The following is a 20,559-nucleotide window of genomic DNA, read 5'->3' as shown; positions in this document are numbered from 1 at the left end:
AATCGGGATGTCACTCTCATGCGGCACTTGTGACGTTTTGTGCCCTTTCCTGAGGCCGCTGATTGACCTCAGCGCTCATGTGCGGCGGGGACAACCCTTTTAAATACTGATTATTTATCCTCAGGATGGGTCATTAATAATTGAGCAGAGGGATCCAACTCAATCAGTTGTTTGAAGAGACTGTGGTGGTCGGGCGAGGGCTGTTGTCTCTTCACTGTACGGCGTGCTGTACATTGTCTAGTCATTGGGCCTGGTGTTTCGGCTCCATTCCATTCAAGTGAAGTTAGAAAAGGCCATGTAGGTAATCAATATTTAGAGACTGGAAAATCCCTTTACTTTGAAGCTGTCACCTACTTAACTGGCCAAGTCCCCATATTCATAAGTGTAGATTTTGGTCCATGTGCTATCTGATTTTGTTTGCTTGTTTTAAAGGACTGGCCCATATGTTTTTTCTATGACTTTATACATGGGTCTGTGAGCCTGGATGCAAATCTGTTTTGTGGCCTGAAGTGTATGGGTCTATGTGTACGTGTAGCCTTTCTTTTAGCCTTGGTTCAGTAGTGTCAGTAGTTTTATACTAAGTATTTGAGTCCAGGAAAAGCTGCTCGTGTGTTGTACAGAGGCCTGAGGTCAGCCCTGGTTAGTCCACATGTAAGTAAATATGGCTGACTGACCGTATAATGTGATGATAATGGTTATTGGGTATTGGTCCCGCTTAGCATATTACAGGACTACTGTGTGAGTGCGTGTTTTTTTTCTGATTTGTTCTAAATACAAAATTCAGCCTGTTTCAGTTCATATGCATTATTGACGTGAACATTATAGTCATTGACTCAAACAATATTTATTCACTTTATGAAATGAACGCATACCAGAACTGCTTTTAACACTTTTTTTCATCTCTGAAAGAGGTAGAATACAGTGCTGGCCATATAAATATGGTAAAAGTCAATCCATATAGCACAAATTCATTTCTCACCCTGAATCTCGCTCACTAGGTGACAGGTTGCTGTTTACATTAGCGCACAGTCTGTGCAGGGGTCATATATTACAGGCTATTATATATTGCAACTCCCTGATAGATTAACCTGTTCTGTCCAATGGTTTAAAATAAAATTGTTTTCCGAGGAGGCATCCAATTTCTATTTCGGCTCAGACTAGACGAAGGTTTTGGAAGGCAGTCTGTATTAACTTTCCTCCATCTGACCAGGAAAGCCAAGCTCCGAACCCCCAGATTCCTTGCACACTATTGGTGATGGGGGTTTTGCTTTCCGTTTTTTTTCCTTTCAAGGTTAGTGTCCCTTTAAATATGCTACCTTCCTTTGGCTGGATTGCTCACCTTGTGCTTGCAGTAAGAGTCAGTGTGGGAGGTTGTTTGTACTGTGTGGGCCGATTCTCTCTATATATATTTTTTTTTCTCAGATGCTTCTCTGGCAGCTATTGAAGCGTATTTCATATTACGCCTGCCTACAGAAATTTATGAATGAGAGGTAAATGACAAATTCTTTTTTTATGTATAGTATTGGGTTTTAAGGGCTTTATTCACTGATCGTTTATCATGTAAATTAATTGCTATAATTCGCCAGCGTGATTGCTGGACAGCATTATAGATAAAGCTATTGATGATCTTCAATAAATATGCCGCCATATTGTGCCATTACAATGCAGTATAGTGAAAAAATGAGTGTCTTTAAGTAGTTAGCCTGATGTACAGGATAGCTGTAGATTTTTCTAGTAAACCTGTGTAGTACATAGGTTTAGTTTTTCATTATATGTGCGCTGGCACAGGCAGTATCTTGTACCGACAGTTCAGTACATTAAAGGAAGAAGATTTCATATCCGGGCACTCCAATTTCTTCCCAGACTCCAAAGACATACTAATAGAGAATGTAGCTTGTGAACCCTATATGGCACCATGACTGACAATATTTGTAAAGTGCTGTGGAACATGATGGCGCTATACAAGCAAGCAAAATATATAAATAAAATAAATGTGATCTGTAACATGGTAGCGAAAGCTGAAGGTGCTCAGGATAGGTAGTAGACTCCCTTTAGAAATTTGGATTTAGAATTCTGCGTTATCAGTGATACAGGTTGGTACGGATTTGTCTGTTCATTTGTTGTAGAGATGAGTCAAACCATGAAAATTTATTCTGCTAGGCGATTTTTCCTGTTACAATTTGTTGCTTATAACTCCTTCTTGACTAAAATATGGATGCATTATCGGTCTCCATTCTTTAATGCATTATATATTGCCTTGTCATATAGCTCTACTCTTAAATTTATTTATTCAGGATTTTTCGGTTTATGACATTCTCTTAGATTGGAAAGAATGTGAATATTGAGCTCCTCTGCCCCTTCATTGGTTATTCCAAAAACCTTAGGATTTTTCTGTACTGCAGTTCAACCCCATTCACTTAAAGCGATCTACAATTTTTTTTTTTTTTCATTTATCAAAACCAGATATTTAAATAGATCAACTTTTTTAATGAGTTTTTAAAAATGTTTTATTTTTTTTTCAGATTGTAGATTTTTAAAATTCTATTTGCTGAATGTGATTATGGGGGCGACCATCTTGTCTGAGCTTCTCCTTTGTCTTCTAAACAGCATTTAATGATATGCTTTACAGCATAGTCATGGTCATAGGCATCAATAGTATGGAGTTGACCCATACCTGAGACTTGCCACGTTACAAGTTTTGCAATATATTAGCATTGCAGTGCAATGTATTTGTGAAAAGACCTTCTGGGGTTGGATATCTCTAGGGGTCTAAAGATAAAACTAATGTACAACTGGCCCACTAAAAATGATGCCTTATGCATTCCCCGTACATGGAAATTTTTTCTTTTGCAAAGTTTTGGATTTTTTAACAAAAACTATCAATTTGGTATTGCCATAATTTTTACCAAACCACAGAATACATGCGACCTGTCATTTTGGCTGCACAGTGAATACCATAAAACCAAAGCCTGTAAGAAAGTCACGCAAACATAGTTTTTCTTTAATTTCACCCCATTCTGAATTTTTTTCCCCCCAGCTTTCTAGTACATCATACAATATATTACATGGTACCATTAGGAAGTACAATTTGTCCTGCAAAAATTAATCCCACACGTGACTCTGTGAACGAAAATATTTAAGCTATGCTGTTTGGAAGGAGGGGAGTAAAAAATAAAAAATAAAAAAAATGGCTGCAACGGGAAGGGGCTAAAGATATTGCATATAATAAATCCCACCAATAAGTTTAGTGTAGTATGTTAGTATGCATGGTACCAGATGTAAATATGATACAGTGTTGGGACAAGGTACAGGACGAATTTCTGGGCACAAATGTGGAGTCAACAACAACTGTGATTCTATTATGAGCACAAAGAAGGGTCATATCAAGTTGTCCTTAGTATAGTACATTGTACATTTCACAAATCCTGACAAGAAAGAGCGTTGCAAGTGGCAAAATGAACTTTAGGTTTCAGTTGTATTTCTGTGGTACAGTTTCTTATCAATTCTAAAGAACAAGACACATCGTTCAAAGATATAATACCATCCTGATAACCATCATGTGTGGTGTCCTTATTAGCACATTGTCACTGTGGAGTCAGATATAAAGGGGAAGTCAGATGCAGCAGAGGGTTTTATAAAGCTGCTTTCACATTACCATATTTAGTACACTTGTTCTGATATGTCAGAGGATCAGAACAATGGACATTAAAACTGTGTATTGACAGGTACAAACTGAACAGCAATGACAAAATAAAAATGTAAGCCTCCTCTGCTTTCTGCAACATGTGGTTTCCCCCCCCCCTTCATTAAAAAGCAAAGCCAATGGAAGGGGGAGGGGCTTCCTTTTTTGTTTTTAAGGTTGATAGCCATGATGTTACATATAGAAAGAAAGTGTATTGGTCATTATAGCAGTCTTAATGTCTTTTGGGCAACACATATCACATTTCTTATATATAAATGTAACAAAAAAAAAATGAAATATTGATATTGCCTCATCCTTAAAAGTCAAAACTATACAGTAAGAATGATTTTTTTTGTTTTGTTTTTTTAAAAAGGCACAACTGTTGTTTTTTGTTTGCTTTGCCTTCTACAAAAAAAGAGAAAAAACAGAATGCAAGAATTTATATGTACCACAAAACGGTAACAATAAATACTACTGCTCACCCAGCAAAAAACAAGCCCTCACACAGCTAAATCAGCAAAACCATTTTGAAAAGTTATGGGTCTCTAAATATCATGCCCCCAAGCAATCTGTTACAGTAGTAAAACATAATAAACACTATAGAAATGTGGTATTGCAGTAATTGTATTGATCTGTCACACAGTTACAATATAATTTTTCTACTGTACAATGAATGTCACAAAAATTAAACCCATAAAAGAATTGCAGTTGTTTTTTTTTATGCAGACACCCCCCTCCAGAAAAAAAAACAACCCTAGCAAAACAAATGATAATAATATATGAAATGGTGACCCTTAAAAATGTAACTTGTCATGCAAAATCCAAATGTTATCAATGGTTCTATGTAATTCCGCAAATCTACAAAATTTGTATACATCTATGCCTTATTCACATGTCCAAGCCGAGACTTAGCAGTGTATTTAATGGATCAGCGCAGCATGCATGCGGCACCCACTTCTTTCAAGGACCCATTCTCTCCGGTTGATGAATAGGGTCTGTGAAGATGGTCCAGACACTTTGAGCTGTGAAAAAATAGAGCATGTTCTAATTTTTCATGGGTCACGGATGTCACTTGGCAAGTAGGTTGTGAATAGGCTCTTAGTACAATATATATGTCGTATTCGCCCAAAATTAAAGTGAGTCATTCATTTGAATTGTATAAACTCGTAGAAGTATTTTTTTGATACATCAATAATAAACCGCTGCTCGATCGAGCTTTCCTTGTAGCCATTGATGGCAGTGAATGGGTTAAGCCTAAGGATCTGATGTCTGTGAAGGGGAAAGAATCACTTTAAAGACAGACATAGAGCGAGCCGCTTCTAAGTCCTGGGAGCTGTGAATTCTTGTGCGCTCATCTCCCAAATCTGAATTCATGTCACACAAGAAGTTTGCATTTAATGAGGCGAAGGATAAAAGGGGACAACTGATACAGTAAGAAAAGAAGCCAAGGGTCAGGCAGATGAGGAATGGCACAGTGTGCGCAGTGTTTCATATCTTGCAGACATTATACAGCTCCTGTTTTAATGAACCATTTGCTGTTTCATTAGTTATTGGTCCTGTCCTTGTTCTGATACTAGGGTCAGACCTTCTGTGACCCATTTATGAGGTGGAAGCCACTTTGAAAATCACTGGTAATGAATCTGAAACATTGTAATTCTGTGGTATGGGGGATTTCTGTGGTTTCTGCACAGAACCTCCTGACATACGATACATTGTCCTTTACGTCATCTGAAAAATGAGTTCACAAGTGGAACAATATTCATCCATCTGAAATTGCTCTTTAAGAAGTTTCAGAATCGGTCATCTAGTTTTGTGTTAACCAGATGCCGTTTATATTCCTAACCCTTTCTCAGTTGGGATATGGCTATGTTCACACTGCCATTGTTAAAGTCCATTTCTGTTATCCACCATAGGATGACAGCAACGGACATTAATTGCAGCAGAATGGACACTGCTTTCTTATGTCAGAAAAATAAAAATTCACGTTGGGGTGAATGGAGCGGATGAGCAATGGACATTAATATCCAGGGATTAATTTCTGAGGATTATTTCTGGTCCAGCCGAATGCTTTTAATGGACCTGGGGATTTCGGCGACATCACAGCCCCAAGAGTCATGTGATCGGAGGTAGCGTCACTCCACCCACTCATCCACTAATCTCACAGGTAATTAGTTAGTGCTTTACTATAGTCAGCCAGCCCCCAAATAAGTAAGTAAATGACCCCTGGACAACCCCCCTTAATAACGGAAGGGTTCACACTTTTTCAAGCACCTTTACAGACCCTGTCATCACTGCCCCATATAGGGCTCACAATTATCAGTATGTCTTTGGAGTGTGGGAGGAAACTGGAGGAAACCGAGCCAAACGTGGTGGAAAAATACAAACTACCCAGTTTTGTTTTTTTGTTCAAACTCCGTACTCTAGCACTACAAGGCTACAATGCTAACCCCTGAGCCATCATACTGCCCAGCTATTTTTATCATGAAGTATAGATTTGAGGAGCAAGCCCAATAGCAGGGCTCTGTAAGCTTTATTCAGTTATTTAGTTTTACAATTTCCGCCTTTTTAACAATTGATGGCATCACTTTATAGTTGGTGACCATCCGACCCTCGGGAACTTGCTGATCTGGAGAATGAAATGGTCCTAATGCTGATGTTTTGACGTAGTGCTTTCTTACCTATGTGCAGGGAACACTTAGAAGGGGTTGCAGCACTAAAATAGTATTGAGAGTCCATCATTTTTAGGATCAGTGGTATTTCTAGAGGATGGACCACCACTGATCATCGCTTCGTATCATTCCCATCACTTAGACTACGGCCCCATGTTGCGGAAAAGCTTCTTTTTTTTATTGCAGATTTTGCCTTTTTTTGCCAGGAGTGAATTGAGCAGAAGAGAGAAGTATAAGACTGAGGCCCCACTTTTCAGAAACGCAGATTTTTTGTTGCAGATTTTATTGCGTTTTTTTGAGCCAAAGCCAGGAGTAGATTGAGCAGAAGGCAGAAGTATAATTACTTCTTATACATTTCCCATTCCTTTTGTAGCTATTTTTGGCTTTGGCTCCAAAAACCGCAACAAAATCTGCAACAAAAAAAAGCTGCATTTCCGCAGTGTGGGGCCTCAGCCTAAGGCTGGTCTTACACGACCGTATTGATTGTATGGTCCGCAAGTTGCTGATCGGCAGCATAGACATTGCAGATGGCCATGTCCTGCTGCACTCGCCCATAGAGTTCTATGGGCGAGTCCGTGCAGTGCTGCAATTCACGGCCTTCGCTGACCTGCTCTATAAATTGCGGATCTCGGTTGCGGCCCGGCCCACCACGGATAAAATATCCAGTGGTGTAAGAGGCCGCACTGAATATAATGTGTCCGCAATTGAAAACCCTCAATTGCGGACTTATATTATGGCCGTGTAAGACCAGCCTAAGAGTTTACTATATATTTCCCATTCCTGCTAAAGCCACTCTTAAGGGCTAGTTCACACGGGGACATGGACGCTGATTTTGACAGCTGATTTCGCGGCCAAATCAGCCTCCATAAAATGGAGCCCTATGTGAATTGCTAGCTTTTTTTTTTCTGCTAGCTTTTTTTATTGCTAGATTTTTTTGCTAGCAGAAAAAGAAGCGACATGACCTTTCTTCAGGCGTTTTCCGCCTGGAAAAATGAATTGGAGTCTATTGGGCGCTGAAAAAACAGCTAGCGGTTTTTGGTCAATTTTTTTTGCAGCTGTTTTGGCAAAAACAGCGACTGAAACAGCTAGCTGTTTTTTATCACACTTTTGGAAGTGACATCCCAGAGGAGTGGCCATGGGTGTTGGCTGCTTCCTGCAGCCATTTTGTGACAGTACTCATCACAGCACAGCACATCTGGATACAGCAGCATTCATTGGGCTCCCTTCTCTCCAGGAAATTTTATTTTTTGATATCAAAGATGGCAGCTTGCTATGAAGTAGCAGTGAGCTCTGCTCAGTTGGAGATGTGTGCTAAAATGGCGCCTACAGACAAAAAGGGGTTGGTTTTGGCCATGCCCAGTGGGCTGGCTAGTTAAAAAATGGGCTGGGGAAAAAAAAAGCTTCAAAAAAACAGCGACCGAAAAAGCGTCAAAAACAGCGTCAAAAACAGCGTCCAATGCAAAAAACAGCGTCCAAAAAAAGCGAGGCTTAAAAATCAGTGACAAAATCAGCTAGCTTTTTTCATGTGTGAACTAGCCTAACTTTGGCTAAAAAAAAAAACAAACCTAGCAGAATCTGCAACAAAAAAGCTGTTTTTCTGTAATGGGAATACTCCTCTAACTATTAGGGCTAGTTCACACGTGAGTATAAGGGGAGGTTTTTGACAGCGGATTTCGCGTCCAAAACCTCCCCTTATAATGGTGGTCTATGGAGACCGCCGGGCTTCTGTTCTCCGCTAGCGGCGAGCTGCTGCTAGCGGAGAAAAGAAAGGACATGTCCTTTCTTCAGGCGGAAGCCGCGCTGTCTCAGTCGCGCGGCTTCCGCCCCCCGCAGCTCCCTCCTATGTCGGCTCATTCATTTGAGCCGACAGCAGAGGGTTAAGCCGCGACAGCGATGGTCGCGGCGGGCGGGTTTTGACAAGAGAGAGACGCGGCTCGCCGCGTCTCTCTCTGTGTCAAAACCCGCGCGGGCAGTTCACGTGTGAACTAGCCCTTATTGTGCCAACATATTCTGAAGCACAGTCAGTCTGCAATGTAACTCAGCGTCATTTCCTTATAGCATGCATAGTTTAGGGCTTGTTTAATAGGAAGCCAGTTAATGACTCGCTTTATGCTGCTTGTTTGCCATGACTCCCCAAAAAATCTGAGCAAATTACTGCAACAGAACCATAATCCTTGGGCAAAGGGATGTTATAAGTTGGGTCCTCCACTCAGCCTGCCCTATATGAGCCAGAAGAGAGAGAGAGCTGTATTTAATAAGCTGAGTTTACAGTTTAGGTTGAAACTGGAGTATCTTAAGGAACCTCATACAAGTGCAGAGAGTATATAGATATACCATGCAGATATGCCCATGGTTGGCTTAAAAGCCAGCTCACAGTGCTGCATAGCAACTTTAGTAAGCAGTGATCAAAGATCATTGTTTTATCTGTAATAATTATTTTTTCTGCCTATGATATAGGTATCTGTAGTAAACATTTGCAGAAGGGAGTGGTTAATGTGTACCTCCGCTTATTAGCAGGTTTCATAAATCAAGTACAAGTGCAGATAAGGAACTTGATGACATGTCTTATTAGATGAAAAATGCCTCTTTCTCCACCTGTCAGATACTCCCTATCCCGGAACTAAAATCTGTCTCAAAATTAGCACAAAATTCTTCAGTTTTATATAACCTAAGGGCTTATTCACATGGCCGCGAAAAATGGTTGCATGACAGCTATTTTTGCGACTGATATCACATGGCTGTTTTGATAACAATTGAATTTAATGTGTACATTGGTACAGATGTTTTTTTGACTGCCCATTTTTCACAGCTGTCAATAACAAAACATTCACTATTCACTTTTTGTCCATGTACACGGATAGAGGCACGTGAATAGACCCACTGAAAATCATGGGTTGTATTCACAATGTGAATATGTGCCATCTGTGCACTGCGCATAAGGCCTAGCTCTCTGTAGCACGCTCAGAAGTGCCAGCATGACGTACATAATACAGTCGTACTGAGCAGTATGGCTGTGTGTCCAGTTCTGGCGTGACTCAGAGGATCTTTCATCAGATTGGGCACAGGCAGTTCTATATACTGCTGGAAAGCTGACAGTGCGCTGAATTCAGCGCACTATCGGCTATCCCAATCTGTGCCCTGGGTAAAGCGCTATCGGTCCCGGTACCGTAGCTCTTTACAGTCAAAAGGGCGCTTCTGACACCAGTCAGGTACGTCCTGCTCCACAGCAGCGCCTATCGCTGCAGTGTGAGCGGGGAGTAACGCTCCCTCCCTCTGCTCACAGTGCTCGTCCATTGACAAGTATTATCAGGAAGGGGGGGGAAGTTCCTTCCCGCTCACACTGTACAGCGCTATAGGCGCTGCTGTGGAGCAGGACGTACCTGACTGACTGTCAGAAACGCCCTTCTGACTGTAAAAAGCTACGGTACTGGAACTGACAGCACTTTACCCGGAATTCAGCGCACTGTCACCTTTCCAGCAGTATATGGACCTGCCTGTGCCCGATCTGATGAAAGGTCCTATCAGCAAAATCATGCTGATAGAGCCCCACATATGCGTGAATAGGCTATTCAGGCACCATAAAAGTTATATTAAACTACCCCCCCCCCCCGTTTTAAAATAAAACCCTAAAACAGAATGTGATACCGAACATGCATGGTGGGCGGGCATTCAGGGTGTGCCGTCTTCTTCATCCACGGGGGGTGGTTTAATATAACTTTTACGGTGCCTGAATAGCCTTTTTAAAGGCTATTCACGCATATGTGGGGCTCTATCAGCATGATTTTGCTGATAGAGCCCCTTTAAGTCGCAGTGGCTTTTGGTGTGTGTCTCACTCTAATTTCCTCTTTCTCCATCTAAAGTTCTGTATGGGCGGTATCATGCACCATCAAAACTGCATAAGATTTTCCTCCTCTCCTGTTTGTTGGCGCTGTGGTTCAGAAGAGAGAACCCTTCTGCATGTCTTTTGGGAGTGTGCTAGGCTTCGTGACTTTTGGGAGGTTGTTCATAGAGTGATCAGCCAGGTTTTTCAAATTTCTCTCCATACTCACCAGCTTTCTTCATGGATCCCTCATACATGAGTCTATTGAGGGATCTGTAAAAACTGCCACAGATATTGCATGTTGCAACATATACTGCTGCTGCAAGTACTGTATATAGATGGAGAAGGTTGAGACTTTTGGACTGAATTCAGTTCTGAGATGTGCCAAGGACCAATAAGGTTGCATTCACACAACTGTTTCAGCTGTGTAACTCAGTCCCTGGGATAGCCCGATTTATGCTGGAAGAGGTACTACTAGCATTATAGTTATTTATGCTGTCTTGGATGTCTCTGCTTTCCAGCGACATACTGTTCCATACCAATTATTGTAGGCAGGGACAACTAGCAGCGAAGATAACTATCAAGTTTTCTTTATTTTTGTGCCGTGTCTTTTTTGTGGCAACACCGGGATTACAGAGCAACCCCTTTCACTTACATTACTTGTGACATAGGGTGAAATGTTGATCTTGTTTAGGCTCATTTTTGGCACAAGAAAGGCTCTGAATGTGTGTGGGAATGAGGTTTGGGTAGAGGAAGGAACAAAGTGTGAAACATTACCAGGTGTTTGCTTCTATCTGCAGGTACGATCCCATTGAATGAGTATTTCCGGGATATTTATAGCTAGGAATGACAGCTTTGCAGATCAGAAACAAGAACCGTTTACATTGGTGTTAAGCGACATTGTAGCAGTTCACAGTCTGAGCACATGATAAGTTATCAGTCTCTGCTGGTAAGACCTTGAGGCGGAACCACAAAGGAGGACGGAAGTAAAAGGGAAGAAATTATATCTTGAGATTTCTTCTTACATGTCAGAGATTCCCAATAAGTCCTTCTAAATCTTGCCTGTGGCCATTACTATATTACACTATATGTATATTATACAGTACTAAGGAACGACATATTCTCTCTGCTTGGTGAAACCTTGTGTGGAAATAATCTTCCATGTAAATTGAAGCTAATATCTGTTTACTAATGTAAAGATCCTGTAGAGGAAATTCTTGTAATTCTCTGTGGTTTCTCGAATGGGAAAGCTGGGTGTGATTGTAGAAGGGTGTTGTGCTCCTTTCGCACACCAAACTAAGGAAGTAAAGATTTTTTTTTTTTTTTTTACAGACAGTCTTAGGGGTTGTTCACACTACCTTTATTAGTGTTGTGGGGAACCGCTCAGGTAGATGCTTGTAGCCGTGCAGGAAACAGGGACACAGACACTGGATTACACACAGGTTCAGGCTTTATTCACATGTAACGCATACACTGCTTTTGCAAATCCACAGGATAAACAAAACAAAACCCTTCTCGGCTGAGAAACTAACTTAAATGTAAGGAAACTTTTCCCTGACTATAGAGGAGACTGGCTACCAGTCTACCACCTTGGCAATAACTACGGGTGGCACAGTACCTGCTTTGGAGGTCCGGTCTGGACTGTTCAACTCTGTCAGTATGGTGCCACCCTCCTAGTCTTCACACTGACTGTTATCAGGGCCTGATTAGTCAGCTGACCTCCCTGGTGTGGGTCTCACCACACACCCCTTAGGTGCCTGGCTGGAATATACTTGTCTTCCCAGACTACACCCTTCACTCTCTCACTGTGTCCATTGCTAGGATGTTAACAGACACTAACAATCCATTGAAAATCCCTTTTTTTTTTTTTTTTTTTTTTTTTTTAAATTCGATCTGTTGTCCGTTAATGTCTGTTTTCGCCAAATCCGTGAACAGTTCTGTTATTTTGGTGTCCATAATAACGCAGAGTGCAGGACTTTTGGGTCTGTTGAAAATAAATGACTAATGGTGGATGTTAAGTGTCTGATATTTTTTAACATTAATGTCTATTGCCTACGGACATATGACAGGTGGTAAAGACAGTTGTCAGTAATACCGTCCGCTATTTCTGTCTGTTTTGTTTTCTGTGCATGCTCAGAAAGCAGAACACCCCCCCCCCCCAAAAAAAAAAAAAAAAAAAGGGAAAAAAAGTTTAAAAAATGGACACATTAAACTTATGATATGCCAATAACACAATAGTAATTGAATTTGAACAATTTAAAGCTTGGGAACTGGAATATGTACTGTAGAAAGATTAATCCCATTATTGGGGAGGGGGCAGCGTTACAAATTTCTAGAAGAGCTTCAATTTCTTGAGCAGTATTTAGATCACACTAATCCAAAGTCGCCCTACATTCTCAATTCTGGGAGGGTGATAGAAGTGACACCTAATATTAAGTTGTGCAATGTTCTTCTTTGACAGTAGCATAACACAGCACAGTAGCAAGACTCTCATAACATTACTTACATTAGGGCGATTGACATGTTGTGATGTTTTTCCATATGCATTCAAGAAATCTAACTACCCCCAGAAGGAAGGTATTCCAGTGGGAGTCAATGAGGCAGTAAATAGATTGATAGATCTTATTAGGCCGATCAAGGCTCAGCACCATTTAGAGTAAAAACTGCATTGGTCTTCTGCGTCATAGTGTGCCCACTCTGCCCGATCTATCTAGAACAGCTCTCTCTATCTTCTTTGTATACACATTATTTTTTCAGCAGCTGTTGCCAGAAGTGCTTTTGGCTCCTTGATGGATTTAGGGAAACGAACTTTCCAGTTATAATGGAAACATGTTTATTTTGTTCTTTGGCACGAATCCTGAAACAGCCTGCAAAGGAGCGTCGGAAACATGTACTTTTCAAGGGGGGCAGAATGCGCTTACTCATCATGATGGAAGCATAGATTAACAACGACAAGAAACTGCAGCAACTGTGCCGGCACTAATTTATCTCAATTTATCAAAGTTTCAAGCGAGGCTTCTTTATTGCATGTTGAATATAGGTTATGGAGAGCTGCAGAGATGACTATATACACATATACGGGGTAACAACGTAGTAGAAAGTTTACCATTAAACTCTTCCAAAAGGTAAAAAGGTTTTCTTTGCTTTGAACAAGCCTGAATATCCCCATTGACCATAAGCATATTGCAAACTGTTTTCCTACTCAGACCCAATAGCAATTTAGGTGTAGTCTATGTAGATATCTGGCAGTAAGTTATCCAACAAAGTGTTACACCATCCCATTAATAGCTGTGAAATTTCTGTGTAATGCAAGACAGGTTAGGTCCTCTAGAGCTAGAGATGCTATATAATATAACCTCTCTCCTCTCTGGCCAAGACATGAGGATCCTGACCATTGGATTCCCTCTATTAATTCACAGTTTCTGAATGAGGTACATGAAATTGCTTTTTTGACATTTTTGCAGCCAAGTGTGATTTGGATTGTATAGATTGTACTTTAAAATGTATTATGGGGGTTCTGTACTCTTCTAAAGTGTAACCTGAATGATCTTTGGACCAGGGCTACACAGTGATTCTGACTGTGATGTTCATTGCGGCTCCAAAGATCTCAGTGCCGCCCCGCACCCTACAGTAATGTGTATACTGCACCCTGCAGTAATGTGTATACTGCACCCTACAGTAATGTGTATACTGCACCCTACAGTAATGTGTATACTGCACCCTACAGTAATGTGTATTTACATAAACCAGAGCTTGACTACAACTGGCCGTAGCATTAGAATGACTACTTTTAAGAGTACAATTCTGTTCTTTCTCCTGGAGATAAGCAGTTTCAGGCATTTCTGAATTGAGTGTGCATTATAACCAGGATCTTCCTATAGATCTGCAACATAAAAGTACAGATACAACCCTAATGGTACTTCACACCAATAGATACTGTGCATACTATAAATGAGGTTATGTTAAAGGGGTTTTCTAAAACAAAAATATTTATGGGCTGTCATAAGTCATCAATATTAGATCAGTGGGGGCACCTGGCACTTCCACCTTTCAGCTGTTTGAATAGACTTCACCATTTGGTAGAGCGTTGTCGCCTCTTCACTACTTACCAGCCATGATGCCATATATACACTGTGCAGCGGCTGTACTTGGTATTGCATCTCAGCCACATGATGTCACATGGCCTGTAAAGTGGAAGCTATTTTCACTGGAGCACTAATGCCGCTCATCATAAACCTGGATCATCAATATCTTAGTCCTGGGAAACCCAGTTAATTTGATTCTTGATATCAGGCCATGCTGATGGGCAATTTAGATTGTGAAACTATCTGTAAAAAGTGTTGCAGAATATGACGGTCTTTATATAGGTAAGCAAAACTAAATAAACAAATAAATAATACTCACTTAATATAATTAGTGTGCAGAGAGTTGTATATCAGATAGCAATATTCATCTGCTGTATGGATGCCAGATAGGTGTTGCAGAATATAGCCCTGTATAACAGCAATAGCCCTGTATAACAGCAATAATACAATATAGAGAATAATTTAGGCGGTATTCCGCCAACTCCTTTGCTGTATGCAAATTGCTATTGAATTTCCTTCTGGGCTGCAACGTGGATCTATCTATATAGATGTCTGAATTGCTGAGTGCAGGTTGTTGTAGGCCTCTGAAAACTACCTCTGGGCTTGCTATCTCTGGTGCCTTGCTCTCCAATAGATGAAGGCTAGGTTCTCATCTGTATTGGAGTCTGCGTAACTGACTCTGTCACATACTCCGTCTAAAATCGTTGGAGAGAAAAGTAGAGGACCAATGGAAACCCAGTGGACCCCATAGTAGTCTATAATTAACGGACGGGATTTCCGTCTTTCGGGTAGGCGGACCAAAAAGATGGAGAGACTAACACAGATATAAAATAAATTGAATATGCTAAAATATATTTTCCAAAGCTATTGCTGCTATACATGGGTATGATACAGAATTCCTCTCTAGTTCCTATATAGCAGTTATATTGGCAAGGAAACACTGATGAAGGTTCCCTTTTAAAGCACAAGGAAACCCAGCATACCAGACATTTGATATAGAACAGTTGTTGGTGATATGCAGTAGAATTCACTGTAATGTTATGATTTTGGATTTTCTGTGACACATTCTCAGTCCACAATCCCTGTAGAGATGCCCAGCAGTCATTGTATCCAGAAATGACAGATGATGCAAAATAATGTTCCTCAATGACACACAGCACATCTAAATAAAATGGGAGAGTGTGGACATTTTTTTATTTATGGTTATTTCAGTTAAAGGCGTTGTCCAGTTTCAGCAAATAAATGTTATTGGTTGTATAATGAAAAGTTCTACAGTTTTCCAATATATTTTCTGTATTAATTCCTCACAGTTTTTTAGATCTCTGTTTGCTTCCATTGAATAAAAATCATTCTTTGGTCATGTGATGGACACGAAGGTGCACAGCTTGTTACAAGACAGATGACTGATTACCGCTGTGATTGTGATAAGCGTCTATTTGTCCATCACATAACCATAGCTGTATATTACGTGATCCACCTCTACTGTGCATGTGGTAGCTGCGCAGTAGGGGTGGATAATCGTCAGGAGTGCGCAGAGCAGCATTGGGACAAGCGGTGGCAGATAGAAAAGAAGGAGAAGCCGTTCCCTAGGAAGAGGCGTGGAGGGCAAATCCTGTAAGCATCAAGTCAGAACTGGGAAGCAGAGGGTTAGGATTTTATAACCTTTTGCTCTAAAGAGATATTCTCATCTCAGGCTTTCATGGGTTACCTGTGTCTCCTGCCACCGTAGGTCAGAAGTGTAGAAAGCCACATTTGGCTGTTTTAGTAAGTCCCATAGAGGTAAATGGTATTTGTGTAGGAGCTACTGTAATATAGTAGCACTGAAGCTAACTGTCTAGTGGCCGGGATTTAGCTCCATGTATTCCCATCTCCGTTATAAGTGGATGTGGTGGTAATACCTTTTAAGCATTTGTGTCATTTGAAGTATGTTGGGTTATAATGTTCTATAATGACGTTTTTATTTTAAAGCCCTCATAAAACAACAGTGCAATGTGAACTTGCCCCTGGATTACACACTGTAAATGCAGTGGTGTACAAATTCAAAACCATTATGAACAAGGATTTCCATTGAGCCTGTGAATATATATATATATATATATATATATATATATATATATATATATATATATAGTAGATTTTGACAGTTCTAAGCCTTGAACCACAGTTATTGACAATTTGTATCGGTTGTAAGGGCGGATCAAAGTTGGGAGAAGCAAAATAAAAAATGGTGAACTCTCTGCTCTGTCAGTGTCTTCCTAGCCCCTCCATCCCCTTCACCGAGTCAATAGAATTGAAATTTGGCTTTAAAAATGTAAATTTGTATCTGATATATAGAAAGTCTGATAAATAAATGGGTATATACATATAAGGACTGTTTTCAAGAGCTTAAAAATAGGGGAAGTTGGAAGTTGAGTGAAATACATTAGGATGTTACACATAACCTGAATTTTATCATAATTGAACGGCTGAAACCAGGAAACTCAATACCAAGGAAGCCACAGTGCATTGTAGAGTACCTTATGCTGAGGAACATCATACTTTTAGATACTTTTAGATGGTTTCATAGACACACCAGTTAAAGAAAACATTTTTAGAAATATGCAAAAGAAGTGCTTTGGGGGAAAACCTGAATACCGAGCCCTTAGAGGCTCTGATACACTCCAGACCATTACACATTGAGCCACATAGGTCTAAATTCAGGTTCTTAAAGGAAATGGTGTATCCACTGGGCTATCTAAATGTATAATGGTGCTTCACATAATGTCTCCTACAATGCACTGTGACAAGTTTGATTGATCTCTTCATATATTTCTGTAATACATATACCCCCTTACAACTATTAAAGTAGTGGTATAAAATTAAAAAGGATCTGTTCCAACCCATCCCACCTCCGAAGAGCACACAGAACCCATCTTGTCTATTGTTGGTGTCTGGTACCATAGCCCCGCTTTATTGAGTAGAATAGTAGACTGAGCTGTAATACCAGACACCGCTCATGGATAAAATTTGCACTGTTTCGGTAAAGACTTTATTCAGCTGGTCATTTCCTTTTACTGAATCAGGACAATGTGGATGTTAATAGAAATGATTCTTATTGCATGTTCAGTAATGGTAGCCAGTTACCGTGCTCTGGAGCTTGCTGTTTGCCCATGTTTACTGCGGACCTGTTCATCAGCATGGAGTGATTTATAGAGCTTCCTTATTATGTATGCACTGGTGAGTGAGGTACGTGTGGCGCTTTGTAGCGCTTCCGACTCCAGTTTCTATGGTACTAATTAACACTTCAGAGCTGCTAGGTGCGCTAACATTGTCTTCATGCATCAGAATGATTTCTTCTTAATTGATATTCATGCAGAATGGATTTGCATAAAATATTATTGTACCTGGTGGGAAAAAAAGCTTATCAAAGATTCCAAACAGATTGTTCTTTCCCTAATAATGTAATGTCACTTCAAGAGAAAATGAAAGGGATTCACAATTAAAGAAAATTATTGTCAGAATTCATAGCGGTGGAATATATTATGTAAAATTCATAAATTGGACTTTGTTTCAACTGTTGTACAAGTTCCTTACTTATTGAGATTTTCCAATATCCTGTGTAGCATCTTTTCAGATAAATTAACTTTCATAAGCTCCCGAGTAGCGACATGTTCTTGTTTCTTGAACAAGATGGTTACCTAGTGGAATTATGTAAATCTTCATTGTTTACTGGGGTGTTAAGTGGGGTGTTTCACTCATTAAGTTGTGCATAATGATTGAATACGCTGTACCACCGCCTATTGCTGAGTGCATCATCCAAGTCAAACAAGTGGGGAGTCAGATCCCCACTAATCTGACATTGAGGAGATATACTACACATAGGACACCATTATTAATATCATGAAAAAATCCTTCCTAAAACTCTAGTTCTAGATGCTTCTCCACTGATTCCAGTACAGTTGGAATTTTTTTCTGTAGCCTCCACCATTCCCAAGCTATAAGTGCAGTTAGTTTTGGTGTCTGATGTGCTACTTACGCCTTGCATGTCAGGAAGGCAGTGTCCGACAGGACCAGGTAAGGGTTATGATTCTGAGCTCTGACACTGACTGTCTCTGATTGGAGCTCTGAATCCCACCACCTGCCTGACACTGCCCACCTGACATTACAGAGCTTATATAGCACATCAGGCACCAAAACTAACAGTGCTTGCTGCTCAGGAGTGGTGGGGGCTAGAGAGAAAATTCCATATGTGCTAGAATCTGTGGAGCATCACCTATTCACAAACAGGTACTAAGAACTTGAGTTGTTGGAGGTGGTGAAAGGTTCTCTTTACGCAAATGGGGGACGAGTACCTTTTTTGCAAATTATAAGGAGTTTCAACAAAAATTTCCCACAATACTAACTGTATTAAACAGAGCTATGGAGTTGGGACCAATTTTGTGTGGAATTGTAAAATATGGAGGAGTCTGAGTCGAGCTGTGGAAAAAATAGAGGAGTCTGAGTCAGTCTCTGGTTTGACCTACTAACTCCACAACCTTGGTAGTAAATACAGAGATGCTCCTGTATTTTGTGTCCAAGTTAAAAATTCAGTACAAAGAGCCACTTGTTCACTGAAGGGTTGTCTGATAGGGAGAAGTCCTTTAAACTGGAATGAACTGAACATTGGAGAGTTTTGCTGTGGGTACAGTCTGGTGAGCTGCTCTTGGCAAGGGAAGTGTCCGGCAAGTTCTTATTTCCAGCTGTGCAGCACGAATGAAGCCTTGCATTGCACTGCACCCATTAAAATAATTGGGATGTTGACAAACTGGGGTCTCCAGAGAGAAGGAGAGACTTTTTGGGTGTCTCTAGCCTAGGGCTTACACTTAATTTAATGGAGGTTCCAATACAGTTGAACTTTAATAGTTGCTAAAAAGTAAGTTGTCTCAGCTCCATTGCCTGTTAGATTACGGTGGAAATTGGTTTAATTTATGATTGTAGAATAGTTCTATAGTTAAAAATGATGATAGCCCTTGTTTTAATAGTCCGGTTTCTAGAAGCCTATGCTTAATTTACATTAAACTTGCACAAATTTGAGAAATTGAATCTGTATCTTAATCTGTTAGGTTTATATCTGTGCACTACCCAAACTATGAATTATGTTGCCTAAATGTATGGAATCTGCTTGGCTTTTGGTTACAAATTTTGTTTGTTTCTAGGTTTCAATGGGATCACGATAAGTGAGTGCATGAAGCTTGGTCATACACCATGTCATCATGCGTGTCCAAGAGGGCTTCTTCTGAGAGGTCCATCCTGCAAGATGACCATGAAACATCAAGTCAGCCTCATATTGTCTGTAGTTTCTCAGCACTAAGTTTAGACCTAGGGATGGAATCTGTTATCGTGGTTACAGAATATGATTCCAGCATCTCTGAGAGGGACCATGGCCAGAATGGGCAAACTGGACAGCAAGTGGAAGAACCTAAGGAGAACTGCAAAGAACTTCTTGATTTTCATAGACTTACTGAAAGTGGATGTATAACAGATAGCACGGAAGGAATTGTGAAAGATAATAAAGATCAGAGAGGCAAACTCAACATGACCAATAGAAAACTTTCACTTCAAGAACGTTCTCCATCTGCTCAGTCTCCAAATGATAATGTAGGTGTGAATGGACGATATATTTACCCATCTCTTCCATATTCTCCTGTGACATCACCGCAGTCTTCTCCTCGTTTGCCACGAAGGCCAACAATTGAGTCAAATCGGGTTTCCATTACAGGTTTTCAGGTATGCACTTTCATAATTCTGCAAAATGTAAGATTTCAACTGTTAATAACAGAATAGTCTAAATTGTGACTGGCACACCACTTTCCCCTAACTCAACTCTAGCTACCCTTGTCACTTTCCTGAAAGGGGAGTGACGTGAGCGAGGCCATTGGCCTCTTCAGATTTCTCATCATTTGCTCCAGATTTATGATGTAAATGATTCATGAAATCTATGCCGGCTACAAGGAGGAGGCATATTATAGGTGCATCCTCCATCAGTGCAGAGCTTAATAAGACATCATACAAAATTCCGCTCTTCATTAATTCCTAACTCGTACTCACTCATGTGTTTTTAGTGTTTTGATGCAGTATTTTATTTTTTTTACAACTACAGCATGTCCTATCTTGGGTTTTTTGCAGCATTGAAAATTGCATTATTAAATTTATCACAATATTAGTACTGTAAAAAAATCACATTGCAACACCATATGTTTACCCATCTTTACTGTAGATTTGTAACTCTTATAGACTGGAAAATCTTTGCACAACACTTACAGTATGGCGAAAAAATGGTGACGC

General features: G+C 40.2%; 1 protein-coding gene across 3 annotated transcripts in view; it reads left to right on the top strand.

Moving 5' to 3' along the window:
• Window positions 1–20,559, top strand: part of CAMKK2 (calcium/calmodulin dependent protein kinase kinase 2) — a 58,181-nt gene that overhangs the window by 4,051 nt on the left and 33,571 nt on the right. For all 3 annotated transcript variants that reach the window (XM_075273566.1, XM_075273585.1, XM_075273576.1), the window contains exon 2: window positions 19,431–20,001. In XM_075273566.1, the coding sequence (XP_075129667.1) occupies window positions 19,480–20,001 (522 nt within the window). In that variant the 5' untranslated portion in view covers window positions 19,431–19,479. The remainder of the gene's footprint in view (window positions 1–19,430; window positions 20,002–20,559) is intronic.

The sequence above is a fragment of the Leptodactylus fuscus genome, chromosome 1 (assembly GCF_031893055.1).
Source record: "Leptodactylus fuscus isolate aLepFus1 chromosome 1, aLepFus1.hap2, whole genome shotgun sequence".
In the NCBI taxonomy this organism is placed as follows: domain Eukaryota; kingdom Metazoa; phylum Chordata; class Amphibia; order Anura; family Leptodactylidae; genus Leptodactylus; species Leptodactylus fuscus.
The sequence above is the reverse complement of the archived record's forward strand: the minus strand, read 5'-3'. Positions and strand labels throughout refer to the sequence as shown.